This window comes from Candoia aspera, chromosome 4 (assembly GCF_035149785.1).
Source record: "Candoia aspera isolate rCanAsp1 chromosome 4, rCanAsp1.hap2, whole genome shotgun sequence".
Taxonomy (NCBI): Eukaryota; Metazoa; Chordata; class Lepidosauria; order Squamata; family Boidae; genus Candoia; species Candoia aspera.
Genome location: NC_086156.1, coordinates 43,316,375 through 43,339,433, shown reverse-complemented (window position 1 = coordinate 43,339,433; position 23,059 = coordinate 43,316,375). Strand labels below are relative to the sequence as shown.

At 39.7% G+C, this 23,059-nt stretch overlaps 1 protein-coding gene across 3 annotated transcripts in view; it reads right to left on the bottom strand.

Annotated features, from left to right (window-relative positions):
* Positions 1–21,990, bottom strand: part of CNOT10 (CCR4-NOT transcription complex subunit 10) — a 31,068-nt gene extending 9,078 nt beyond the window's left edge. The window contains exons 1-13 of one of the 3 annotated variants that reach the window (XM_063303935.1): positions 21,730–21,990; positions 20,053–20,147; positions 19,338–19,499; positions 17,874–18,024; positions 17,346–17,488; positions 15,080–15,160; positions 13,997–14,080; positions 12,901–13,018; positions 11,926–12,075; positions 10,369–10,571; positions 7,013–7,134; positions 6,061–6,234; positions 2,426–2,506 (exon numbers count right to left, since the gene is read on the bottom strand). In XM_063303935.1, the coding sequence (XP_063160005.1) occupies positions 2,426–2,506; positions 6,061–6,234; positions 7,013–7,134; positions 10,369–10,571; positions 11,926–12,075; positions 12,901–13,018; positions 13,997–14,080; positions 15,080–15,160; positions 17,346–17,488; positions 17,874–18,024; positions 19,338–19,499; positions 20,053–20,147; positions 21,730–21,751 (1,586 nt within the window). In that variant the 5' untranslated portion in view covers positions 21,752–21,990. The remainder of the gene's footprint in view (positions 1–2,425; positions 2,507–6,060; positions 6,235–7,012; positions 7,135–10,368; positions 10,572–11,925; positions 12,076–12,900; positions 13,019–13,996; positions 14,081–15,079; positions 15,161–17,345; positions 17,489–17,873; positions 18,025–19,337; positions 19,500–20,052; positions 20,148–21,729) is intronic. The other 2 variants (XM_063303934.1, XM_063303933.1) reach the window with 2 other exon arrangements.
* Positions 21,991–23,059: the final 1,069 nt, after the last annotated feature.

Genomic DNA, 23,059 nt, shown 5'->3' with positions numbered 1-23,059 from the left:
TGTCTTTGTTTCAGGGCAGAAGCAAATGTTTTCCTTGCTACAATAACAGATTCCATTTCCAGTAACAAACAACAACAAAGAATATAAGGGGACCTGATCTAACAGATCTGATGTGTTGAAGAGCTGCAAGACGAGTATATTAAACCCCCCAGCCACTAGATGGGCAATTACTGCTTCTGGCAATTGTCAAGTTTGCTTTTGCTTCAGCAATAAGCCACGTTAATTCATGGCAAGGTCTGGGTTTTCTTTATTTCTGGGTCCCAGAAGGCATGTTCTTTAATTATAGATGACCAAGATGAGAAGCCTCTCCATTGCCCCCTCCCCATTTCCTTTCCACCATGCCCAGATGTCACTTCAAATCTCACCCAGAAAAGCTTGCCATGGAAAGGAGGCATCCTTTCAAGTCCTAAATCTATCTGGCTTCTTAAAATCAATGTAGTGGTTGCGGTTACCTAGAGGAATATGGTAGGGGCTACATACTGGGGGCTGATTGTTCTGGTAGACATATTCAGTAGAAACCAGGACACAAAGACTTTGCACTGAATCAATTCCAAACCTATCAAGCCCACACTGACTTTCATATGCAGATACATTTCTTAGTAGACCCTTTTCGATATTTCATATCAAAAGACCCACTATTGTGCCAGACATATTCTGTAGGAAGAGATAATGTAAATCAAGTAAGCTATATAATTTTCTCAGTCTTCCTTTCCCATTGCCCAGAAATGACCACTGTGTGCAAACCCAAGTGTTAGGATCTAAGAGTCCATACAAAATAGACACCTCACTGCCCCATTCTCAAGTTTAAATTTTAAGTGAGTACTTTGATGACTTTTTTTGTATACTCACTGGAAAGCACATGAAAAAAACCCTGAACCTGAGCTAGATTCCAAAACCTGTACCGTGTTGCAGAATGTTGGCCAAACAGATTCTTTATTTTTTCAGTATTTATTAATAACTGCTTATTTTAGGAATACATTGCAATGGTTTCTATGCCTCCAAGGAACAATATTGCTCCTATCATGGTCAAATCTGCTAGTGAAATCAAAAAATTTTATACAGCTGTGCTAAATTACAGCCACAATCAAGTTTAGCCTAAATTCAAACCATTAATATTACTAAGTTCTAGCATACTTACTCAGTACAGCATAATTTGAAGCACAATCCACAATTAACGGTATTTGCAAACTAATGAACTTGCTTTCTAAAAAACTAAACAGCATTTAGTACTGTAGGGTTGTACAGCGCAGCGGATTTGAAGGCAAAAAGCTGCTCTGGAGCATGCCTGTATCTCCAGAACCCACATGTATGTTTTCCCAGGACTGCATAGCAGCTGTGGAGTGTAGATGTCTGATGCTAGTAAAAGACGCAGCTGCTATTAGCAGCAGACAGATGTGGGAGCATCGCCACATGCTCTGAAGAACCTTTTTGCCATCCATTTCAAAGTGCTGTACATCTCTAATATTTTGAGTAGCAGATCTGGGATCTTATTTAAGTCTTTAAATTCAACTTAAAGTATGATTTTGTATGACTTCCAGAACAGAAACTAGCAAAACTGGAGGGACAGTATTGCTGTTTATCTTACTCATTTTTAGTATGCATCCTTCCTGGTGTATATCTTTTCAAAATGGCCTGCAATTCTATAGTATTTTCTCACAGACCACCCATGTTCTGCCAAGCAGCATTCCCCATAACTAACACTACAGACAGGACAGTAATTCATATTAGTATCTAATACATTGATTTTTCATATGCCACTTTCTCTCATATAAACCTTTTCTCAGCAGCTCTAGGTCACAAAAGCTTTCCTTGGGTTTTGAAAACAGTGAATAGTATTCAACGGAACTAAATTATACCTACGTACAGAGAAGCTCATACATGACAATAACAATCTCTGAAAAGCCCCAAAGGTATTGGAGTGTTTCTGAGACTTTATGTCTGTCACTGTTGTCAAATCCACGTAACAGACCGAAAAGGGATCTGCAGCAGTAACCTATGAACCATATTACAGAGAAGGGCTAGGAAGCAGGCTCCTTCTGCTGGAGCAGTTTGTGACTGCTTTCTAACTGCAGTTCCAGCATCCTCCAATCAAGCCTCCAGATGTCTGGGGACTGGAACTCCCATGATTTCCAGCTACCATGGCTGCTGTTAGATTGTAACCTGCCCTGCTGCTTAACCTCAATCAAGTAAGACAAGCTCACTGAAGTTGTGTGCATTCAAGAAATCAGTACTGACTAGCTGTACAACATAAAACAAGCTAAAATTTAATTATCTCAGTCATTTTTTCGTACTACAGGAAGGGCAGAAGTTTAAGTTGCTTTGTTCTGAAAGGAGCCTCTTCGTGTTATGACTGTTTATCAGAAACAATAGAAACATATAAGAAAAAGTTGTATGGTTTTTAATTCATTCTGATGACAGAACTTACCTTAGGTTTTCTAATTCCTGCTTTCTCAAGGGAGAAGATGGAGGAGCAGGGATGAATTTGTCTCCTTCATGACTTTTACTACTGAGATAAAGACACCATGAGTAGTAGCTTAAGGAACAACACAACGAGGTCAGCACTTATTCACCAGTTTACAAAGCAAACCCAAATTAAGCACGTTTAAAGAGGAATAAAAAGGGGTTAGTGTTTTATGAGCACAACAGAAAAGATGCAACAGCTTTTAAAAATGCATTTTAGTAGAAAAATTATTTTAAAAACTTAAGACTACTGCAGCCACTTTATGAAAAACTGGGATTAGATTATCTGTATTCCTTGCAATGCCTTTAAGATGGAATAAGTCCACTATATGTATTAAAAAAAAAACCTACACAAATGCAAAAAGCCAACATAATTTTGAATATGTATAAATATATTTCTAAGCTTAAGGATACAAAAATTAAATATTTATAGTCAACATTTCTATCCAAAAACACTTTTCTATGGATGGAAGTGAGAATTTTTTTGTTGCTGTGTTATTTTTCCCCACACTATTAAATATGATCCAAAGAAAATATATTTTAATTTTCCAGTGAATGATGACCCTATGTGGTGGAAGAAACCCCCTCTCCTTTGAAGTCGAGAGACACCATCTAGGCAGTCTGAAACTGGGGTGAGTGAAAAGTGACATTTTAAAATGTTTAATGCTCAAGACAGCTTGTATTAAATTTTTACACACATTAAAAACCATTAAACACAATGTTTTCTCCAAGGACAAAATGGGAAATATCAGAAAAAAAGCAATGTCAGTCAACACTGAGCTTCCTAAGTCCTTATGCCTTTGTTTAGGACATATAAGCCATCATTCAAGATCTTTTAAAAAATGTATGGCACTAAATATCCTGCTATGATTATACCATATTCCATACTATTGCTATTATTATTATACCATATTCCATACTATTATTCTTAAAATTATTACTGTTATTTATTATTTATTTATTTATTTATCTATTTATTTCTCGATTTTATTATTACCACCCGTCTCCCCCGAAAAGGGGACCTTGGGTGGTATACAATAAAATTGACATTAAAACCATAAACATATAAAATACAAATATAAATAATCAATATAAATAGAAAATAAAAATAGATATAAAATCCAAGTGGTGATAAGATCTGATTCGGTGAGGAGGGCTCTATGGCGCCAACCACCCCCAGGAGGAACTATTCCCCTTCCTACCCCAGGCGAGGTGGCAGAGCCAGGTTTTCAAGTTCTTCCAGAAGGCTGGGAGAAAGGGGGCCTGCCTCACCTCTGGGGGCAGAATGTTCCAGAGGGCGGGCACCAATACAGAGAAGGCCCGCTTCCTGGACCCCATCAAATGGAATTCCCTTACTGACAGGGTCCGTAGCATGCACTCTCTGCATGACCAGGTGGGACAGGTCGATGTCATGGGGATGAGATGGTCTCTCAGTTAGCCTGGACCCATGCCATGTAGGGCTTTAAAGGTCATAACCAATACCTTGAATTGGACCCGGAAGCAAACTGGCACCCAGTGCAGCTTGCGCAGCAGTGGTGTCACACGTGCCGATCTTGGGGCACAAGTAACTGCCTGCGCAGCTGCATTCTGGACCAGCTGAAGCTTCCAGATAATCTTCAAGGGTATCCCCACATAGGGCGCATTGCAATAGTCTATATGGGAGATGACCAGGGCATGAGTGACTGTTCGGAGGGCCTCTTGATCCAGGAAAAGGTGTAATTGGTGCACAACACAAAGTTGCACAAAGGCTCTTCTGGCCATGACTGCCACCTGCTCTTTGAGCAGGAGTCATGAGTCCAGAAGACCCCCCAGATTACGCACCAGGTCTGAATGGGGCAGTGCAATCCCATCCAGAACTAAAGATGACAACTTCCCAGATACAGAGGAGCGGTCAACCCACAGCCATTCCGTCTTACCAGGGTTCAGCTGAAGCCTGTTGTTCCCCATCCAGACCCCCACAGCCCCCAGGCACCGAGAGAGGGCAGTCACCACATCACTTACCTCACCTGGGATGGAGATGTATAATTGAGTATCAGCATATTGATGATATCTCATCCCGTGGTGACAGATGATCTCACCCAGCGGTTTCATGTAGATGTTAAATAGGAGAGGAGAAAGAACTGAACCCTGCGGTACCACACAAAAAAGGGGTTGCGGTCTCTTACCTCCTATCACCACCGATTGGGACCAGCCCTGGAGGAAGGAGGTGAACCAGCGCAGGACCACGCTGCCCACCCCCAACTCCCTGAGCCAACCCAAAAGGATACCATGGTCAATGGTATAGAAAGCTGCTGAGAGGTCGAGAAGAGCCAGGATGGATGCACTGCCTCCATCCTGCTCCTGCCAGAGATCATCCATAAGCATGACCAATGCAGTCTCCGTCCCACATCCTGGCCTGAAACCTGACTGAAAGGGGTCTAGATAATCTGTTTCATCCAGAATCCTCTGGAGTTGCAACGCCACCACCTTCTCAACCACTTTCCCCCTAAAGGGGAGGTGGGAGACAGGACAAAAATTGTCCAACACAGTAGAGTCCAGTGATGGTTTCTTGAGGAGGGGGTATACTAGCGCCTCCTTAAAGGCAGCTGGGAACACCCCCTCTCTCAACAGAGGGGTGTTATAAATTATAAAATAATTTATAATTATTACTACCATATTCCATACTATTATTACATTATTCCATAATATTATTATTATACCATATTCCATACTACTGCTGCTATTTAAAAATATTTTAAATAGCAGAAGACTTTAAAATATTGAATGCATTATTTGTGACATAACACCAATAGTGAGGGGAAGAACAGAAAAAATGCTTAAAATAATAAAAATTTTAACCAGAATGTTTAAAAAGTGACTTTTTAAAAAACAGTCAATATGACAATCTTTCAGTTTTTAAAAAATGAAGTTGACATTACTAGGACTTTGCTTCCATACTTAGAGCACTGCATTGCAGTTACAGAGTTTCCCAAAGTAAGAGATGAAAAGTAAATTGAACAGATTGCATTCTTCATGCCAGAAAAATCTATAAAGCTGTCTTTGACTCAGACCCAGCTAGGTGGCTGCAGCTAGCAGATGTTTGCTGAAAAGTTAGGCATACTGAACCTGGTTAGTATTTGGGTAGGAAACCACCAGGAAATCCCCAGGCTGTAGACTAGACTGGGAAGTTGGAAAAATATCCCAGAAGAACCAACAGCAAACCATTTCTCCACTGTGGCTGAAGAAAAATATAGATGTGTTCATAAAGCCTCCAGGAACTGAACCTAACTTCAGGGAGGTTTTTTTCCATACTCTTTTTCTTTCATATAAGCTAGAATCTGTTTTTTCAATACCAATTGATAAAAAAAAACACCCTGCAAGTTCCATGCATTCCCTCTGTAATGGCTTCTTAAGCATACCTTGCATTTATTTTCCATGCTGTGCACAAAAATGTTTTTTTTCGTAAGTCATCGATCAGTGGTACGGTTGCAATATATTCCTTTCAAGAGCACTTCTGCTTACTATTTATGTGCAAAGTAATTTTTCCCTCATTCAAAACCTATTTACAGGTGATATACGTTAGTTTCCAAACAGGCTACATCCACCTACTGTCACACTTACCTGCAAGCTTCATTGTTCTCACTGCTTTCATTCCCACTCAGCTGATTACCAACTTTAGATCCATTTTCTTGCTTTGGCTCCTGCTGGTCTTCAGGAAGCAACAGCAAAGCATTTCTTAGACAAATTGCAGCAAACTCCATGCTGGCTACAGGAATAGCTGAAGACTGGCCATCGCTTGAAAAGAAAAAGCAGTATATTGATTCCCCCCCCTCTTTTAAACATTTGTCCCATCTGTTTGTACTGCGCTTGTCTGGTTCACACAGTGAAGCCATCAATGCATGATATGACAAAGGGTTTGTTCTTCAGCTAGTTTGTCACAGAGTTTGACTCTGTTTTGAAGTGGAGACACGCTGATGGGCCCAAGGTTACCCTGTGGCTTCTGTGCCGAAGAGAGGACTAGAACCTCTTTTCCCCTACCCCTAGTCCAGCACCTTAACCATTACACAACACTGCTTAAAGAGAGTTTCAAAATGCATCCACTTAAAAAAAAAAAAAAATCACATGCAAGCCGATTGGAACATTTATAAAGAACCAAGAAAGAAATATTTATATTGAGCAATAAAGGAAAGGATGGCTTAATTTGATTTATTTTGTATCCCTGAAAACGTGTATCTTTTAAAAGAATCTTAAGTGTACTAAACTTAAAAGTTTATTGAATCATCTAACTAGATTCCACATTCAGACTCTATTCAACTTTCCAAAGTCATAGTCAACTGCAAAGGGTATTCTGTAAATAAGGACTAAATCTGATATACTTTCAACGTTAAAAAAAGACTTCTAGTGAACATGTTAAGCCTACTTTTCCATTTACACTCACTTTTGCAAACATTTACAGCATTTCCTCTAAATTTAATGATTTCTATGATTAATAAACAACAGCAACAATAGTTAAGAAATTTTCCCACCAACTACTCATGCTTAAAGAAACCAAATATCACCCCAAAGTACTTACTTATAAACAATGTTCTGCACAGACTGAGATGCCAAGACGATTTTACGATGATAGCCCTGACCTACAATGGACTGTACAATCCCCTTTTTGCTTGGAAGGCCCTTTGTTTCTTGTTCCAAACTCTACAAAAAAAATTGAAGACATCAAGAGGCTGACATACTCTTTCTCTGCTCCTACCCAGAACTTTATTTCCAGTCCTGGTCACAGAATGCTTATATTCAACATTATTAGGGCTGGGGTGGGGGGAGACAAGATTTTCCAAGCAGGCCAACCTGCACACTAGCCACAGGAACAATTCTTTTTTATATATATAAATTTTTATATATAAAACTTTATTAAAAGTTTTTAAAAGAACATACAAACTAATACAGAATAAAGAAAGCAAAGAGAGAAAAAGAAAGAAAAGTACAGAAGGAAAAGATAGAAAGAAATAGAAAGCAGCAGCTTTGATGCAGGTATGATTACGAAGTATGATTATAAAGTTATCTCTTACTCTATGATTACAACAAAAAAAAAAATGCTCACTTTTTTCTATTATCCAGGACCACCTATTCCATAGTTAAAGCTGAAGTCAGGGGCTCACTGTATTACTCCTACACAATTCAGCAGGATTGGAGAAAGAGCAGAAAATGACTGTCCCTGCCTGAAATCGAGGTCTGGATTTCCTGTGTTGCTTATTTGCAATGTCATCACCACTTTAATTCACCTCAAAGATGCCACCTGTATATAGCTGCCCTACTAACTCATCTGGCCGTAATGAAATTCCCAAAAAATCATATCAATTGAAATCAGTAGTTATTAATCTTTTCTGATCTGAGACCCATCATAATCATGGTTTTATAGTATCATTTACTACCTTTACCATGGTGAGGAGTCAATCAGGTGTTGCTAAGTGATTGCTTTTGGTTTAACATGTTTGATTAACTCTGTCAACTGTAATTTGTGGCTTAGTATGTGTGCAAACTACCCACTGTGGTGTAGTCAACAAATTATGACACGGTACATGTGAGCTTTCTGAAAGAAAAATCCGCAAAGAGGATCCAGGCTGAAATATCAGTGCACACCTATTTGTTTTAGCTGTGTGCCTGCTGACTACAGGGAGAAAAAAAGAAAATCCAAAGCAAAGAAAGCTTTTCCAGCTTTTCTCCGGCTCTGAGCTGAAGGATGCCAGAAGAGTGATCGGTTTTTCTCTGACTTCAGGTGATGCATTTCTAATATGTAACAAAGAAGCTTGTAATCCTTGACAAGCTCTTATCCCTGAGCAGTAATAACCTAACATATTTCTCATGACCACTGACACACAAAATGTAGTCATATTTTTATGTTACAGTATTCAAAATCTCTCCTAGGTCAAGTCAGACTGCAATCCACTAAAGCAGGGGTCGCCAACCTTATTCTGCTTAGGTGCCAGAGCCCATGTCTCTGTAGTAGAGTAGATGGTTAGGCATTCTCTCCCTCTCTCTCAGGTGAATACACTGGCACTTGGGAGGGTTCTTCAGGGCAAACCATTGAGACATGTTTCTTTCTTAGGGGAAAGAAAAGGAGGCGGGGCCAAAGGGGAAAATGAGGTCACGCTCTGCAGAGTCTAGGGCTGCCTCTTGTGGTTGGGGAAAGAAATGCTTATGGAGGGAGGAGGAAGAGTCTTCAGTATCCAATGGTACTATATAAACATATATGTATACTTATATTGCATATGGGCCTGTAACACTGTCCAAAACATTATAATTTATTAAAATACAGGTAAAAGGTAAAGGTTTCCCTTGACGTAAAGTCCAGTCGAATCCGACTCTAGGGGGCGGTGCTCATCTCCGTTTCTAAGCCTTGGAGCCGGCGTTGTCATAGACACTTCCGGGTCATGTGGCCAGCATGACGACTCGGAACGCCGTTACCTTCCCGCCGAAGCGGTACCTATTGATCTACTCACATTTGCATGTTTTCGAACTGCTAGGTGAGCAGGAGCTGGGACGAGCAACGGGAGCTCACCCCGTCGCGCGGTTTCGAACCGCCGACCTTCCGATCGACAGCTCAGCGGTTTAACCCGCAGCGCCACCGCGTCCCTAAAATACAGGTAGTCCTCACTTAATTACCACAATGGGACCAGAATTTCAGTTGCTAAGTGAAGTGGTCATTTAGTGAATCTGACCCAATTTTACAACCTTTTTGTGATAGTTGTTAAGCAAATCACTGCTGGTAGCAAAGAAACCACATGGTCATTAAGTGAATCACATGGTTCCCCACTGATTTTACTTGCCAGAAGCTGGCCAGGAAGGTTGAAAATGGTGACCACAAGATGCTGTGATGGTCATAAATGCGAACCGTTAGCCATGCATCCAAACTGTGATTACGTGACAGCAGGGACACTGTGATGGTTTTAAGTGTGAGGACCAGTCATGAGTCAGTTTTTCCAGCACCATCATAAGTCCGAACCATCACTCAACAAATGGTTGTTAAGTGAGGACTACCTGTAGTGCAGTTCTATACCAGGCCTGAGTTAGAATCACACACTTTTTTTTTAGGACCTCTGGGGGCTGGGTGGATATGATCTTTCTTTTTGGGACTATGGGCTAGATAATTTCAGCTGTCATGCACTAAAGGATTTTCATTCATCAGTCAAAATCAATCTAAATAAAGCAATTAAAAAGTAAGTGCTGGGGCAAAGAAACCAAGCAGGAATAAGGAAAAATTAATTCTGGAACTGCATTCCCAGCTCATTAGCTAAATTCAACCATTCTGTCTGGTTTGGAACATGTGTGCACCCTACAACCGCACCCCACTTCATCATATCTATCCCTCCCACACCATTACTACTTTGTCCCTCCACTCCATTCTCTTTCTCTTCACCCTTCTAATAACCAAATGTTTAGACACTGGCATTGCGGCCTAGGTGGGCCAAAAGGTTAGACGGTTTTCCCCTCTCCTCCTCTAGCAGAGCTGTCAGGAGGAAATCAGGCTGGCTTTCTCTTCCACTTTCCACTCAGAGTTTTTTTTAGAAATACCTCTTGTAATGTAAATGCCTGCAAACTGCCTGGCCTTCTAATCCTCTCTGACTAAAAACTATACTTTTTCCAGCTCAGGCAGGAGCAACTCCAATTAAATTAAAAGCATATACTTTTGATTTCCCTTCTCATGATCATATGAGGACCTGGAGGCTTGCTGTGCACCTGTTCATGCAAGGCTGGAGGGAAAAAAAATGAATTTTTCCTTTATTTAAAAAAATGCACAATTTCAATAGTAAAAAAGCCAAGTTATTAAAAAGCTATTTAAAAATCCATGCTTAATTTTACAAGGTAGCAAAATATTAAATTTAATTTCCAGCACAAAACTGTTATGAAAAAGACCACTGGCATCAGTCTTACCCCTTTATTGGCAGCAATACAACACTCCGCTATTCTCAACCACAGGCGAGGATTTGAATGATAAACCTGGACAGCTTCTATCAGACATTCAAAAGCAGCTAGTGGCCTCCCAATATGTAAAAGCTGAATGCCACAGTTATACAGCAACTCGTAACGCTTGTTGGTCAGTAACGTGCACATTGGTCGTCCTGAGAACTTTTTACCTGTGATTAAAAATTGGATGTTAACTATGCAGTTTCAGAGGACAGCGGCAAATGGATATTACTGGACAAGAGCCAATTAAATTATCCTGTAACCAGAGGAGCTAACGAATGTTAGTAATTAATAATCCCTATGATTCAACCCCTTGCTTTATGTTGGTTGCTTTATTTAGGCTGTCATCAGCTTTTTTTATAGATCAAAAATGTAGGATGAGAAATGGAGCTCAAAATCCTGGTTCCTAGAAGTCCCTTTCTTAGAAAAAATAAGTTTCTCATTTGAGCAGAAACTGCCCAAATATTAATCAACTTCAGGCAGGACAATTGCTCTAATTAACTGACACCAATATATCCTATATGCTCCAGAAATAAATTAACCCTGGTCCCTCTTGGATACACAAATATCATAAACAGGGTTGTTAGTTATGGCACAGCTTCTCCGAGGATCCCTTGTCTCTGAACTTCCGGAGTGCTTCTCCTACCTAGTGTGGGCGATAGGCCCTGGTGAGGGTGCTCCCACCCACTGAGCTGTGTGAACAGGCCAGTGGAGTCAAGAATGCAGCATATACACATTCTTATTATACAAACATAAATTTATATAATACATACTATATAAATTATAACACGTATTGAAAATAATATCTATATCACATATACATTATTGATGCAGAGGATGAATGATGCTCATTTTTCTGCAAAAAGCAATGACTGCCCTGGAAATAATGGAGGAAAGTAAAAGAAGCGAGAGAGTAGCACATCTTCCCGGTGTCCAGAAAAGTTGCCCTTCTCCTGAAGTATCAGTCTGCTCATCAGCTCTATTATTCCTTCTTTCCTATTACCTTCATCCATTTCTCTTTATGTGTCCTTTTTGATTGTATCTCACAAATTCTAATCCATACATAGGCTCTTACTCTAAAATTTGTAATTTAAATCCAGAACAAGTGCGTCACCGTTGTACATTGTCTGTCTTTAAGCCTCACAAAGCCTGAGGTTTGTGATTACCACCCTTCTTAACTTACCCATTAGTAAACATTCCTGCAGCTAATGAAGTCAATTCAACAAACGATGCTCTTGAGCACTTGAGATTTACCTATCAACGGTGGTGATCTATGTATCACTCTAGTATTACATTTGAAGAAATAAAATATATTACGCTACATATAATTCCACTTTTTGTATTTCAATCCTTAGTTGCAAACCGGGCTAGAAAAATAATTCTAAGACGTCCCATGCATATTAAAAAAAAAACCTAAAACAGATCAGTTTCAAAAATTAGGAAATCAGCACTTTTGTATTTATTTTATATCCTATTAATCTATCCATTAGTCCTTACACTGTATTTATTACTTGCTTACTTTACCTGGGTCTGGGCCTCCTGTCCCAAGCTGTGCACAGGCATTGTCATTTTCTTGCAAAGCCTTTTTAAAATAGAAAATTCCTAAGTTGTGTTTCCCCATAGCAAAATGGATGCAACCAAGATTATTCCAGAACATGCACCGTAAACATTCTCCTAAGAAAAAGCAAACACAGAAATGAAATTATGGACTTCCTAAGGGAGGTGGGCAACATTTTATTTTCAACTACAGAGACTAAACATTTAATATCTAATTACCTTTCTTTCACATTCACTTGGTCTATTACAAACCAGCAGTCACAGCTTCAACATTATGTTCAATAATACTGAGCCCTGCTTTGACCACTGAGAGTCCCCCATTATTCTTTCTTCAAATCACAGTCCAAATGTTCTCCGTGTTTCCTTCAAAAGCATTTGAAGAAGGACAAGAATTTCTTGTGAGGAGAAAACTTTTGAGTTCAATTATATTCATATCGACTCAGCAAAACTCTTTAATTAACCTCAACAGATAATGCAACAATGTAAGTTGCATAATTTATCTTGAATGCATTTAAAATCAACAATAAAGGGAAAATTGTTATTACATGGCAAAAACAAGGGTTTGTGTGTTCAGATAATGAGCTTAACTAGACATCATATGGCTTTAAAAAGTAGTTGGAGCTGCTGGTTTAACCACTGTGAGACTTCTAAGGCTATAACCCTTTTCATATTTACTGCATTTATAGAGACTTAATTAAAGATCTAATTGCTTAGTAAATCAATGGATGTGGTCGATTAAGTGACACCTCTCTCAGAGAGAACATTTGGAATGTATGAGATGTTCAACAGTAAAATGCTCTTATACAATATATTACAAGAGGAAATAAAAACATTTCCAAGGAGGACAGAAAATATAAAACTCAGCTAGAGATAATTTCCTCCATATGATGTTTTATATCAAATCAGGGGGAAAAGAGTCAAAAGTATAAAAGCGAATCGTACCTGTCTTCATAAATCCTGGATGCTCAGCAATATTTGAGCTGTTCAGGAGCTTTACAGCTTTCCGGTAATTGCCTCTTAAATACTCAAAGTTGCTTTTCAGAAAAAGAGAAGGAGCAGACTGTGAAGTACATAAAAACAATAGTTACTGGTACTTCGAAGGAGCAGAGTTGGAAGTCTGAATTAACAACACAAGAAAAGCAAAAGTTGCAGAAATGACTAAACCTTTACTGCCAGAAAGGTACCACTAAACTCTACAATTTCTAGCGGTCTGAAGCGTTCTGCAAGCAGTTGATTGTAATATAAAGAGGCTGATTAAATAGAAGTATTGAAGGAAAAAAATCTTCATTCAGAATTATAAGGAAGGAAATTAAATGCAAGTTAATAAAAACGTTAGAAGAAATAATACTTGGGGTACTACAATATTCTTCTAACGGGATTCTAGTTCTCAAGGGGTCTTTCTGAATAGGTTTTATTCTAGTATTAACAACAGATGGGTTTTAATGTTGGGAACACTATGGTCCAAAACAGTCTAGAAACCTATGTAAGCAAGAATTGCTTAAATGATTCATCAGGAGTCAGGGTGCACCTTTTCCAACTAAACAATTTTATTAAAAAAATAATAGTTAATTGGAAAAGGTGCAACCAGACACCTGATTTTTTGCCACCATAGGCTAACAGGCCTCTCCCCCTACAATATCTTAATAATTAAGTAAATTAAGTAAAAACTTTCCAAGGCTAAAACAGCAGATTTTTAGATACGATAAATATGAAAAGTAGCATAACAATCCAAAAACTGGAAGGGATTTAAGGAAAATAATTAACCACTTTAATCCCTAATTGTAGAGGTATTTCATAATAGGATGCATCCAATGGCTGTATCAGTTTATATGCTTATGGAACAACATCTGCCAACACAATGGATCCCTCCTCACCTCTCATCAAATCTGTAGGGGAATCTGCCAAAACAATTTAAGATCTATATAATGGAGAGGAGGAGGAGGAGGGAGAATTCTACTGTCTGAACAAAAATATGCTAATCCTGGATAGTTCAGATCCTAGAAATTACAAATATGTTATTCATTACAGCCGTACTTACATTTCCAGCTGTATTCATAACAGACTTGATTTCTCTCTTGCATGCTTTCAGAGATTTCATTTGAATATAAGCTCGAACCTTATACTGGTAAAAATGAACATAAAACTTCATTATGCTATGAAAAAAATCACGTCACTGTTCAGAAATTATACTGGTCCAGGCATCAAAATTAGATGCAATTATTACAATTTGGACAAGTAATATGATATACTGGTTAGTAAAGGTAAAGGTTTCCCTTGACGTAAAGTCCAGTCGTGTCCGACTCTAGGGGGCGGTGCTCATCTCCGTTTCAAAGCCTTGGAGCCGGCGTTGTCCATAGGACACTTCCGGGTCATGTGGCCAGCATGACTCACGGAACGCCGTTACCTTCCCGCCGAAGCGGTACCAATTAATCTACTCACATTTGCATGTTTTCGAACTGCTTGGTGTGCAGAAGCTGGGACGAGCAACGGGAGCTCACCCCGCCGCGCGGTTTCGAACCGCCGACCTTCCGATCGACAGCTCAGCGGTTTAACCCGCAGCGCCACCGCGTCCCTTCTGGTTAAACTTTAAAATTATTCTAAAAGTAAGAATAAGTACGACAATGTGGAAGAACTGGTTTCGAGAGCTGATGTCCAACTCAACGCTGATAATTAAAACAACGTATGAGCACTTTTATGGCCAACTGATAATCCATACTATTCCTTTTAAATATTTCCCTTGGGAATACTGTAGAGCAAAACACGATATAAAAAGTTGACATTGTGCTTCAAAGTGCAAGGTAGAATGTCTAATCATGCATACTTATTTTATCCATGAATTACTTTGGTGTAAAGGGTTATGTAGAGAAGAGAAATCTCTTGGGAACCAGACTGTGCACAGACACAGTGACCATCAAAGTCACCACAGCTAAAAGGAAATAAGTGGCTGCTGAAACTGTACACAGCCCAGCTCAGACATTGGTTATCTCCAATATAATACACAAGGAGATCTACAAAAAGAAACCATATTTAGCTAATATATACCAACTAACTCTGGGTCAATTTGAAAATGGACATAATTTCTAAGAGAAATATTTAAGCAGAACCCAGCAGTAAGTCTTACCTGATGTATTTTTGATTTAGCAGCTTCCGTTAGAGTTCCACCTTCAGACCTGTTATTAGCTTCCTTAGTAGCATTACCTGTCTGATTACAAATCAATCAATGAAATAGTTGTCAGTTTTTGAAACCAATGAGTATTTGTTAAATTAAACTTATATTGTGTAATTCCTGAAATCGAACTTTTAATGATGATTTATCTCTCCTTTTTTGCATAACTAAAGTAACAGGTAATTACTAGGGGAAAAACCCTTTTTCCTATTGGGTTAATACAGCATATTTCAAATTAGCTCAAATTATGGCATACGTACAGCACTTCCCAAATATCCGACCAAGCACAAGTTAGAGCTGCTACTAAGGCCTAATTTGTGGAAGGAAGGGAAGTGAAATGTATTTCTCTGCCCTTATTGCATCTGTGGATAGCTGTCTGGCAACTTTGTTTAGGGTAGCCTGGGCCCTCTTGGGAAGGATTAGCACAGAGATCTACCTGCAAGGTTATGTGGGGAATATGCTGGGCATCTGTTGGACAGTTGCTCGGATTCACTCTGTTGGATTCTAGGTTTGGTGCAGGAGGTAGCTGAGGCTCACTGTAGTTTGATTACCTGGGAGGAGTTTGATGTCCTTCCTGGCTATCTTTCCAAGGAGGTGACACAGAGTTGGGGTTTAACAGTGGTGAATACTTTGAGAGCCGGAGTTGTCCCACTATCTCTTAAGGAGGCAGTAGTTTGCTCCTTCCTCAAGAAGCCACTGCTGGGCACATTGCTGGACACATCCAGTTGTCAACTTTCTCTTTTTAGGGAAGTTTGTAAAGAAGGTAGTTGTGCAGCAGTTCCAGAGAACTCTAGAGGAAATGGATTATCTGGACCTTTCATTTGGGATTCAGGCCTCAGTATGGGCTTGAAACAGCACTGATTGCACCTACAGATGACCTCTAGCAAGAGCAGGATGAGGATGGTGCATTCACTGTTCTTGACCTCTTGGTGGCTTTCGATACCAGCAATCATGGTATCCCTCTGGATCAGCTTTGGGGGTTGGGAGTGGGTGTACTGTGTTATGTTGGTTCTCTTCCTTCCTCCGGGGCCAGTTCTAGTCAGTGTTGATGGGGGGAGAGGTCCAGCCCATGGCCCCTGCTTTGCCAGGCTTGGTTCTCTCTCCGTTCTTGTTTAACATCTACATGAAACTGCTGCGTGAGGTCATCTAATGGCATGGGGAGAGATATCAGTATGCTGATGATACCCAACTTTACATTTCCACCCCTGGCCACCCAGGTGATGCCGTGGAGGTTCTTTCTCAATGCCTGGAGGCTGTGGCGGTTTGGATGGGGAGCAATAGGCTTCAACTGAATCCTAGCAAGACTGAGCGGCTGTGAGTATTAAGGCCCCTGCTTCCACGGACTTTCCATCTTTAGTTCTGGATGGGGTTGCACTACCTCAAACCAAACCAGTGCACAATTTGGGGGTCCTCCTGGATTCATGGCTCCTGTTTGAGGAGCAGGTGGCAGCTGTGGCCAGGGGGACCTTTGCACAATTTTGTGTTCTGTGCCAGTTGTGCCCATTCCTGGACTGTGAAGCTGTGTTCACAGTCATTCATGCCTTGGTCACCTCCCAAATGAGCTATTGCAATGTGTTTAACATTGGGCTAGCCTTGAAGAACAGTTGGATGCTACAGCTAGTACAGAATGCAGATGTGTGGATATATGCACTCCTCAGTCAGTGCATATTACATGTCTGTTTTGTAAAATGCACTGGTTGCCAGTGTACTTCTGGGCGCAATTCAAGGTGCTGGTAGTGATCTACAAAGCGCTTCACAACAAGCATGGGGCTGGGTTATTTGAGAGACTGCCTCTCCCCAATTACATCTACCCATCCAATTAGGTCTAACAGGAAGAGCACACTCCGGGTCCCATCTACTAGGGAGTGCCATAAGGCAGGGCTCAGGAAGACAGCCTTTTCTGACGTGGTGCTCAACCTTTGGCATATCATTCCCCCAGAGGTTAGATTGGCCCCGATCCTGTCAGCCTTTGGCAAGACTTTAAAGACATGTCACTGGGCCTGGGGATTCAGATATGTGCATGAGTCTGTGTACTGGCTGCGGTGACTTGTATGGTGGGTTTTTTTTTTACTTTGGCTATAGATTATATGTATGCTGTTCTTTTTTTTACTGTTTTTATTTATATGCCTTACTTAATTAATGTTAGCCACCCAGAGTCAAGAATTTGAGATAGGCGGCCATATAAATTGAAATTATAAATAAAACAAATAAAAATAATTACCTCAGCTTTCCCATTTTTGTTACTGCTGCCTTGCGAAACCATTTTTTCCAGGACAGCAAGCAGATGCAAGGCTTTCTCAGCTTGACAAGTCAGGAGGTATAAGTCAACTAGTAGGAAACACACTGCCTGTGCAAACTTTTCCTCTAAAAAACAAAAACATTTATTCCAAACATTTGGAAGAATTCAATGCATGGGATATATTTGTGGCAAATTACCCTGGCAAAGATTTAGGCTTCTCACACAAGTGTTATATAATCAACTAAGTGCTCAAATGGCATCCTTATAAGAATCAGAGAACAAGGTTCTTAAGACTCTTCTACATGACTGAACTTCTTTTCACTAAACATATATTTATACTAAAGTAACTATTCTAACTGAATTGCATATGCTAATTGTAATAAACCACAATAACAGTTTCTATAATCTCAGTAAAGAAGAAGGAAGGACAATAGTCATATCAATTGAATGAATGAATAAATAAATAAATAAATAAATAAATAGGACCTCTTTGGTTGTCCATAATCTTACCAAAAGGTTCAATAAATTGATAAAGTTTCTCCCCTACTGTTATTGCTTCAGTGTACTGCCGCAGATGATACAAGATAACAGCTTGATTATAATAGAGCATGCTGTTTTCAACATCATCTAAACCGTCCATTTCCTCAACAGCTGAATGAACCTGTTGGGGGTGGAGGGAGAAAAGGAAGAAGATCCAACATATCTCTGTTGACTCATTTTCAACAATGATTATCGAATAAAAACACAGCTGAATTACAACAGACTCTGCTACAAATTGATTCAAATATTGTAAATATAACTAATTGGTTAACCATCAATTTTGCTGAAAAGACCTCTTTAAAAGTAAGAACGACAGGACACAACTAAGAATGATTTTTGCCTCTGCTTAACTAACCGAAATACCATAAGCACTTGGCATATGGTAAGTGCTGTTTGGTCATAAAATACTGATATCATTTGTTAGGAAAAGTAATCATTTACCAATAGAGTGAATGAAGACCTAATTTCTTCTAACATAGTCGAATACCATTCAAGTATATTTTAAGATAAAGATCAACAGATTTCAGAATCAATTTTGCTTATTAGGATTAAGAATAAAATTCATAGGCATTCATCAGATAGCCTCTGAATAGCATGTTAGGAAAAATAGTTTGATTGTTTGGAAAATAGATATCATTACTGTTATCTCAGTAGTTATTCCCCTTAATAAAGTCATTTAATTCCTGAAGAAATTTTAAGACATTAATAAGACCAGAAATTATAGGATAGAGGATTGTTTCAATCTATGCAGCCCATCCTATCTGTGACTATTTTTAAAAGTTCCATGGATTTTTTAAAGTTCCATCCTCTGAACAGATGTGTACAGAGTTGCAACTTAGACAACATTAATTTTACATATTTATTTTGTGCCTTCACAGCAGTCTTGACTCCTGGTAACTGCCTAGATGAATCACTGCAGTTTTATTGGAAGATTTTCAGAAATGGTTTGCCCTTGCCTCCTCCTTCCTAGGTCTGAGGGAGAGTGACTTGCTCAAGGTCACCCAGCTGGCTTCATGCCTAAGGCGGGGACTAGAGCTCACCATCTCTTAGTTTCTAGCCTGGTGACTTCAACCACTATACCACATTGGCTCTCATTATTATATATAATCCATTTCATTTATTCTGATTTGCTCAGCTATAGTCAGATAGCAAAATAAACCACCAAATGTTTTCCCACTATGAATACAAATTTTGAGAGTGGTAATTTTTAAATGGAAAATTGCCTTTCCTGTCTTTTGTTTTTGTTTAAAAGGAAAATGGAAGAGGAACAAAAAACACCCTGCAATATTTAAGTTATTATAAAAAGCGCATTCCCTTTTGGAAATCACTGGATTTTTAAAAAAATATATGCAAGAGCTCAGAAGCATTGTGCCTAACACAAGAATTCCAGTCCTAAAGATGAAAAAGTTACTAATTCAACAAACAAAGCAGTACCTGGTTTTTCAGCTGATTAAGTGTTTGTTTCAAGTTATCTGTTGTTGTTTGATTACTTTTACAGAATTCTGCTACTGCCATGTTCAAAACTATTTTGTAATCATCTTTGTTTATTTCTTGCAAGCAGCTAAGGTGTTGCAGACAAGTATCATAGTTTCCAGCCTTGAAAAGCAATTTTAAAAAATACAACACATAAGGAGATATATGTTAAAATCAATCAATAACCTGGAATGCTAAATGTCTTGCTATAATTAAGTATATACATTGCCTGCAATTTAAGTAAGCAAGTATTTACTCGGTCAATGACCAGCAAATTAAAAAAACCAAGAGTAAAACAAATTAACACAGCAGTACACTAAAAGAGAAATCAAATAATAATATTACACAGTCTCCTCTGCAATTAATTTTATTTCAGTGGCATTTAAATCCATAGTGATGTCATGCATATTATACTTGCTCCATAGAAAAACAACAACTTACCTGCTTCCACTCAAACCACATATAAGACAACAGAACTGTACTGCAGTAAGGAATGTCAAAAGGAAAGCAGCACAGCATTCTTTCTTTTCACATACGGAAATCCATAACACAAGAACCAAATAAGTAAGTAGAAGCCTAGACACCTAGGCCTTTTGATTTTCTTATCAGTTCAGCTAAGATACTTAGGCTGCAGAAAAAGGGCTAAAGACCTATGCTATGTCAAGAATTATCTTACCAAAAAGGCTTGTAGTGCACTGTTTGATAGTTCCTTCTCTTGATCAGAAATCCCAGAAGAAGTACCTGCTCCTTCATGTTTCTCTGTTCCCTGATCTACAATACAAAGTGAATGTTAGAAACAATAGTTAAACCTAACTGAAATGTCAAGCCATTTATTTATTCACTGTGACTCCAAGTCAGTCTTGACTCCTGCAGTTTTCTTAGCAACGTTCTTTAAAGAGGTTTGCCACTGCCTTCTTCCTAGGGCTGAGAGAAAATGACTGGCCCAAGGTCAGCCAGCTAGCTTTATGTCTTAGGCAAGACTAAAACTCAGTCTCCCAGTTTCCAGCCTAGTGCCTTTAATGACTACACTAAACTGGCTCTATACTGAATTATTTTTAACCTGCGAGGATTCTGAATTTGGTAAATCTAAACTATTCCTCTAATATTTTCAGTGTATTCGGAGTTTGTAAATGATTCAATATTTAAGTTATAGGTTGGACAAGTTATCCAAAATCAATCTAAAATTTATTGGGGCAGCATATGTGGCATATAAGAAATGGGGCAGATAAAAAGTACATCTGGTTAAAACTACTAGATGACTGGCAATAGCCCAGCATGGAGATTTCCAGGTAAACAGCAGTTACTATTTGACTCCTTCTCACACTCTAAATTATACTGCTGAAGCTAAGCAAATTGGCCTAAACAATAATCATATTAGGTGGACAATTAACATCATTAAGTAAAGGAAAAGAAATTTCTGGGCTCAGGTTTATTTATTCTAGGAATAAGTAACTCTGATTAGTTGACAGATTTCAGAGTTCTAAAAACATAGACCCTGTAAGCTGAGTTTGCTCACCCCTACCTTAAAACTCACAGAGACAATAGTTAACTGCTTCTGATATTCCTTCTTTTCATTTTATCCTTCTCTGCAAGCTATGCTTGTGTGTAGTGGGGATGGGGTAGGGCAAGGGTTAGTTAGGATGTTCAGCTTATGTCAAATTATTTATTTGATAAATAATTTATAATAATTTTATAATAATCATAAACCAAATATTAGTTTTTTTAAAAAAAAACCCAATCTAGTTCAGCCTGTAAACATTCTGACTGATTTAGGGTCACTGGAGTCAGAAATTATGATGCACAATGTACGGTAAAGTCAACAGTCTTTTGTACTGCGCTTAGTAATTGGGAAGATATAAGGCATAAAGGTGGAATGAATCAAACATATGTGTACTACAGCAACTGATGTCAAGAAAAAAGATCTTCATCTTTAGCTATTTACATCCAGCCAATTCATAAAGACTACCACGATAGGTTACCTATCCACTTTTAAATTTTAAAAAATGCTCACACAACGCTCTTTTAGGGCAAAAAAGGAAGCCACGTCTTTAGCCTTCTCCTGCATCCGTCCTCTTAGACAGGAGATAGATTTAATAGACACGGAGCCACTCTACCCGTCTCCACATTCTTCCCCTCTTCCAATTATGTTTGCAAAAACGAAACAGACCACCAGAAGCCCCTTGGCGGAAGGCAAAGGAGCACTTGGGCATCCACTCGACGTGCGGAGAAAAATATGGGGAGACACCCTCCAACCAAAGGCAGCACAGAGCCCTCCAGTGAAGACCACCGGAGGAAGCGGGTAGCCTGAGGAACCCTTGCCTCGCCCTAAAAGAGACCGCTCTTTTGTCCTCACCTCCGCCTTTGTCCGCTGCCATTGACGCCGCGAGAGCCGATCTATCAATACCTTTGCAGATATTGATATAGATACAGCGAAGACTCCCGACAGGCGCAGCCGCAACTGGTGCCTCAACAGTCCAGCCTCAGAAGCGTCGGCTTGAGGAAGAAGAGGGATGGAGGAAGAGAAAACAAACGCATTGGTACTAGCTCCCTCCGCTTCCGATGGGATTCCACTTTTGTTTCCGGGTTAGGTGAGAGGAAAGGGAACCGCGAAGCCCAAGCATCCTCTCGCTGCCCGCAGCGTAGAGACGTCACGCAGGGGGAGGACCGGACTGTTCCACGGCTAAGGGGCGGAGCCAACGCAGGATAGGCGGGATGTGGAAGAAGAGCTAATGCTGCGTTTTTCAACCTTCCCCAATGCTGGCTGGGGAGTTCTGTGAGTTGAAGTCTACATATCTTAAAGTTGCCACGATTGAGAAACATTGAGCTAATGGGTCGGCTCAGAGCTGATGCCATTGTCAGGAATGCGCGTTGCTTATTAGGCCCCGGGATCTCTTGCCTGGTGGAATAATTAAGTAACCTCGGATAGAAACCGGGCATCGTCTCCACAAGAAAGGGTGATCGTCACGGCTGCTAGCATAGACCGGTAGTAAAACGTGATTAGCCCGTTCGTGGAGGATAAGCCTGTTCATGGCTAGCAATCGCGATGGCTATATATTAATACAAATTTGGAGAAGGGAGCTGCACACGAGAGAAATAAACACCCTCAAGTCAAACTTGATTCCTAGGGGCATAATTACTTTTTTTAGCAACAATATGAAAGTGGTGTGTTGTCACCTTTTCTAAGATTTTGCTTTTAAATTCTCAGTCTAGCCAGCATGGTGTAATGGTTAAGATTTGGACTGGTACTGAAGAGACTGAGGTTCTAGTCCCACCCTCACCTGTAGAAGCTCATTGGGTGACCTTGGGCCAGTCACTCCCTCTCTCAGCCCAGGCCACCTCACAGGAGTGTGGATGGGAGAAACCGGAAGAGAGCTAAGCTTGCCAGCTTGAGCTTCTGAATGGAAGTTGGGATAGAAATCTAATAAATCATCATCATTTATGGTTGTAAGATTTCCTGACAGGCTGAGTACTACAGGTTCAACTCTCCTTATCTGTCAAGATTAGCCAAGTTTGGCTAGTTGCTGTTCTCTGTAGACTCCTAGATGAAAGGCAGGATGATGATGATGATAGAATGATAGTGCAAGCTATCAGTCTTGCCTTTCCTTCTAGGTTTCTGGCAGAAGATCTTTCCATTTCTTTAAATGCCGCAAGTGTTTCAGCCATTTGCCCTTTCATTTACCATT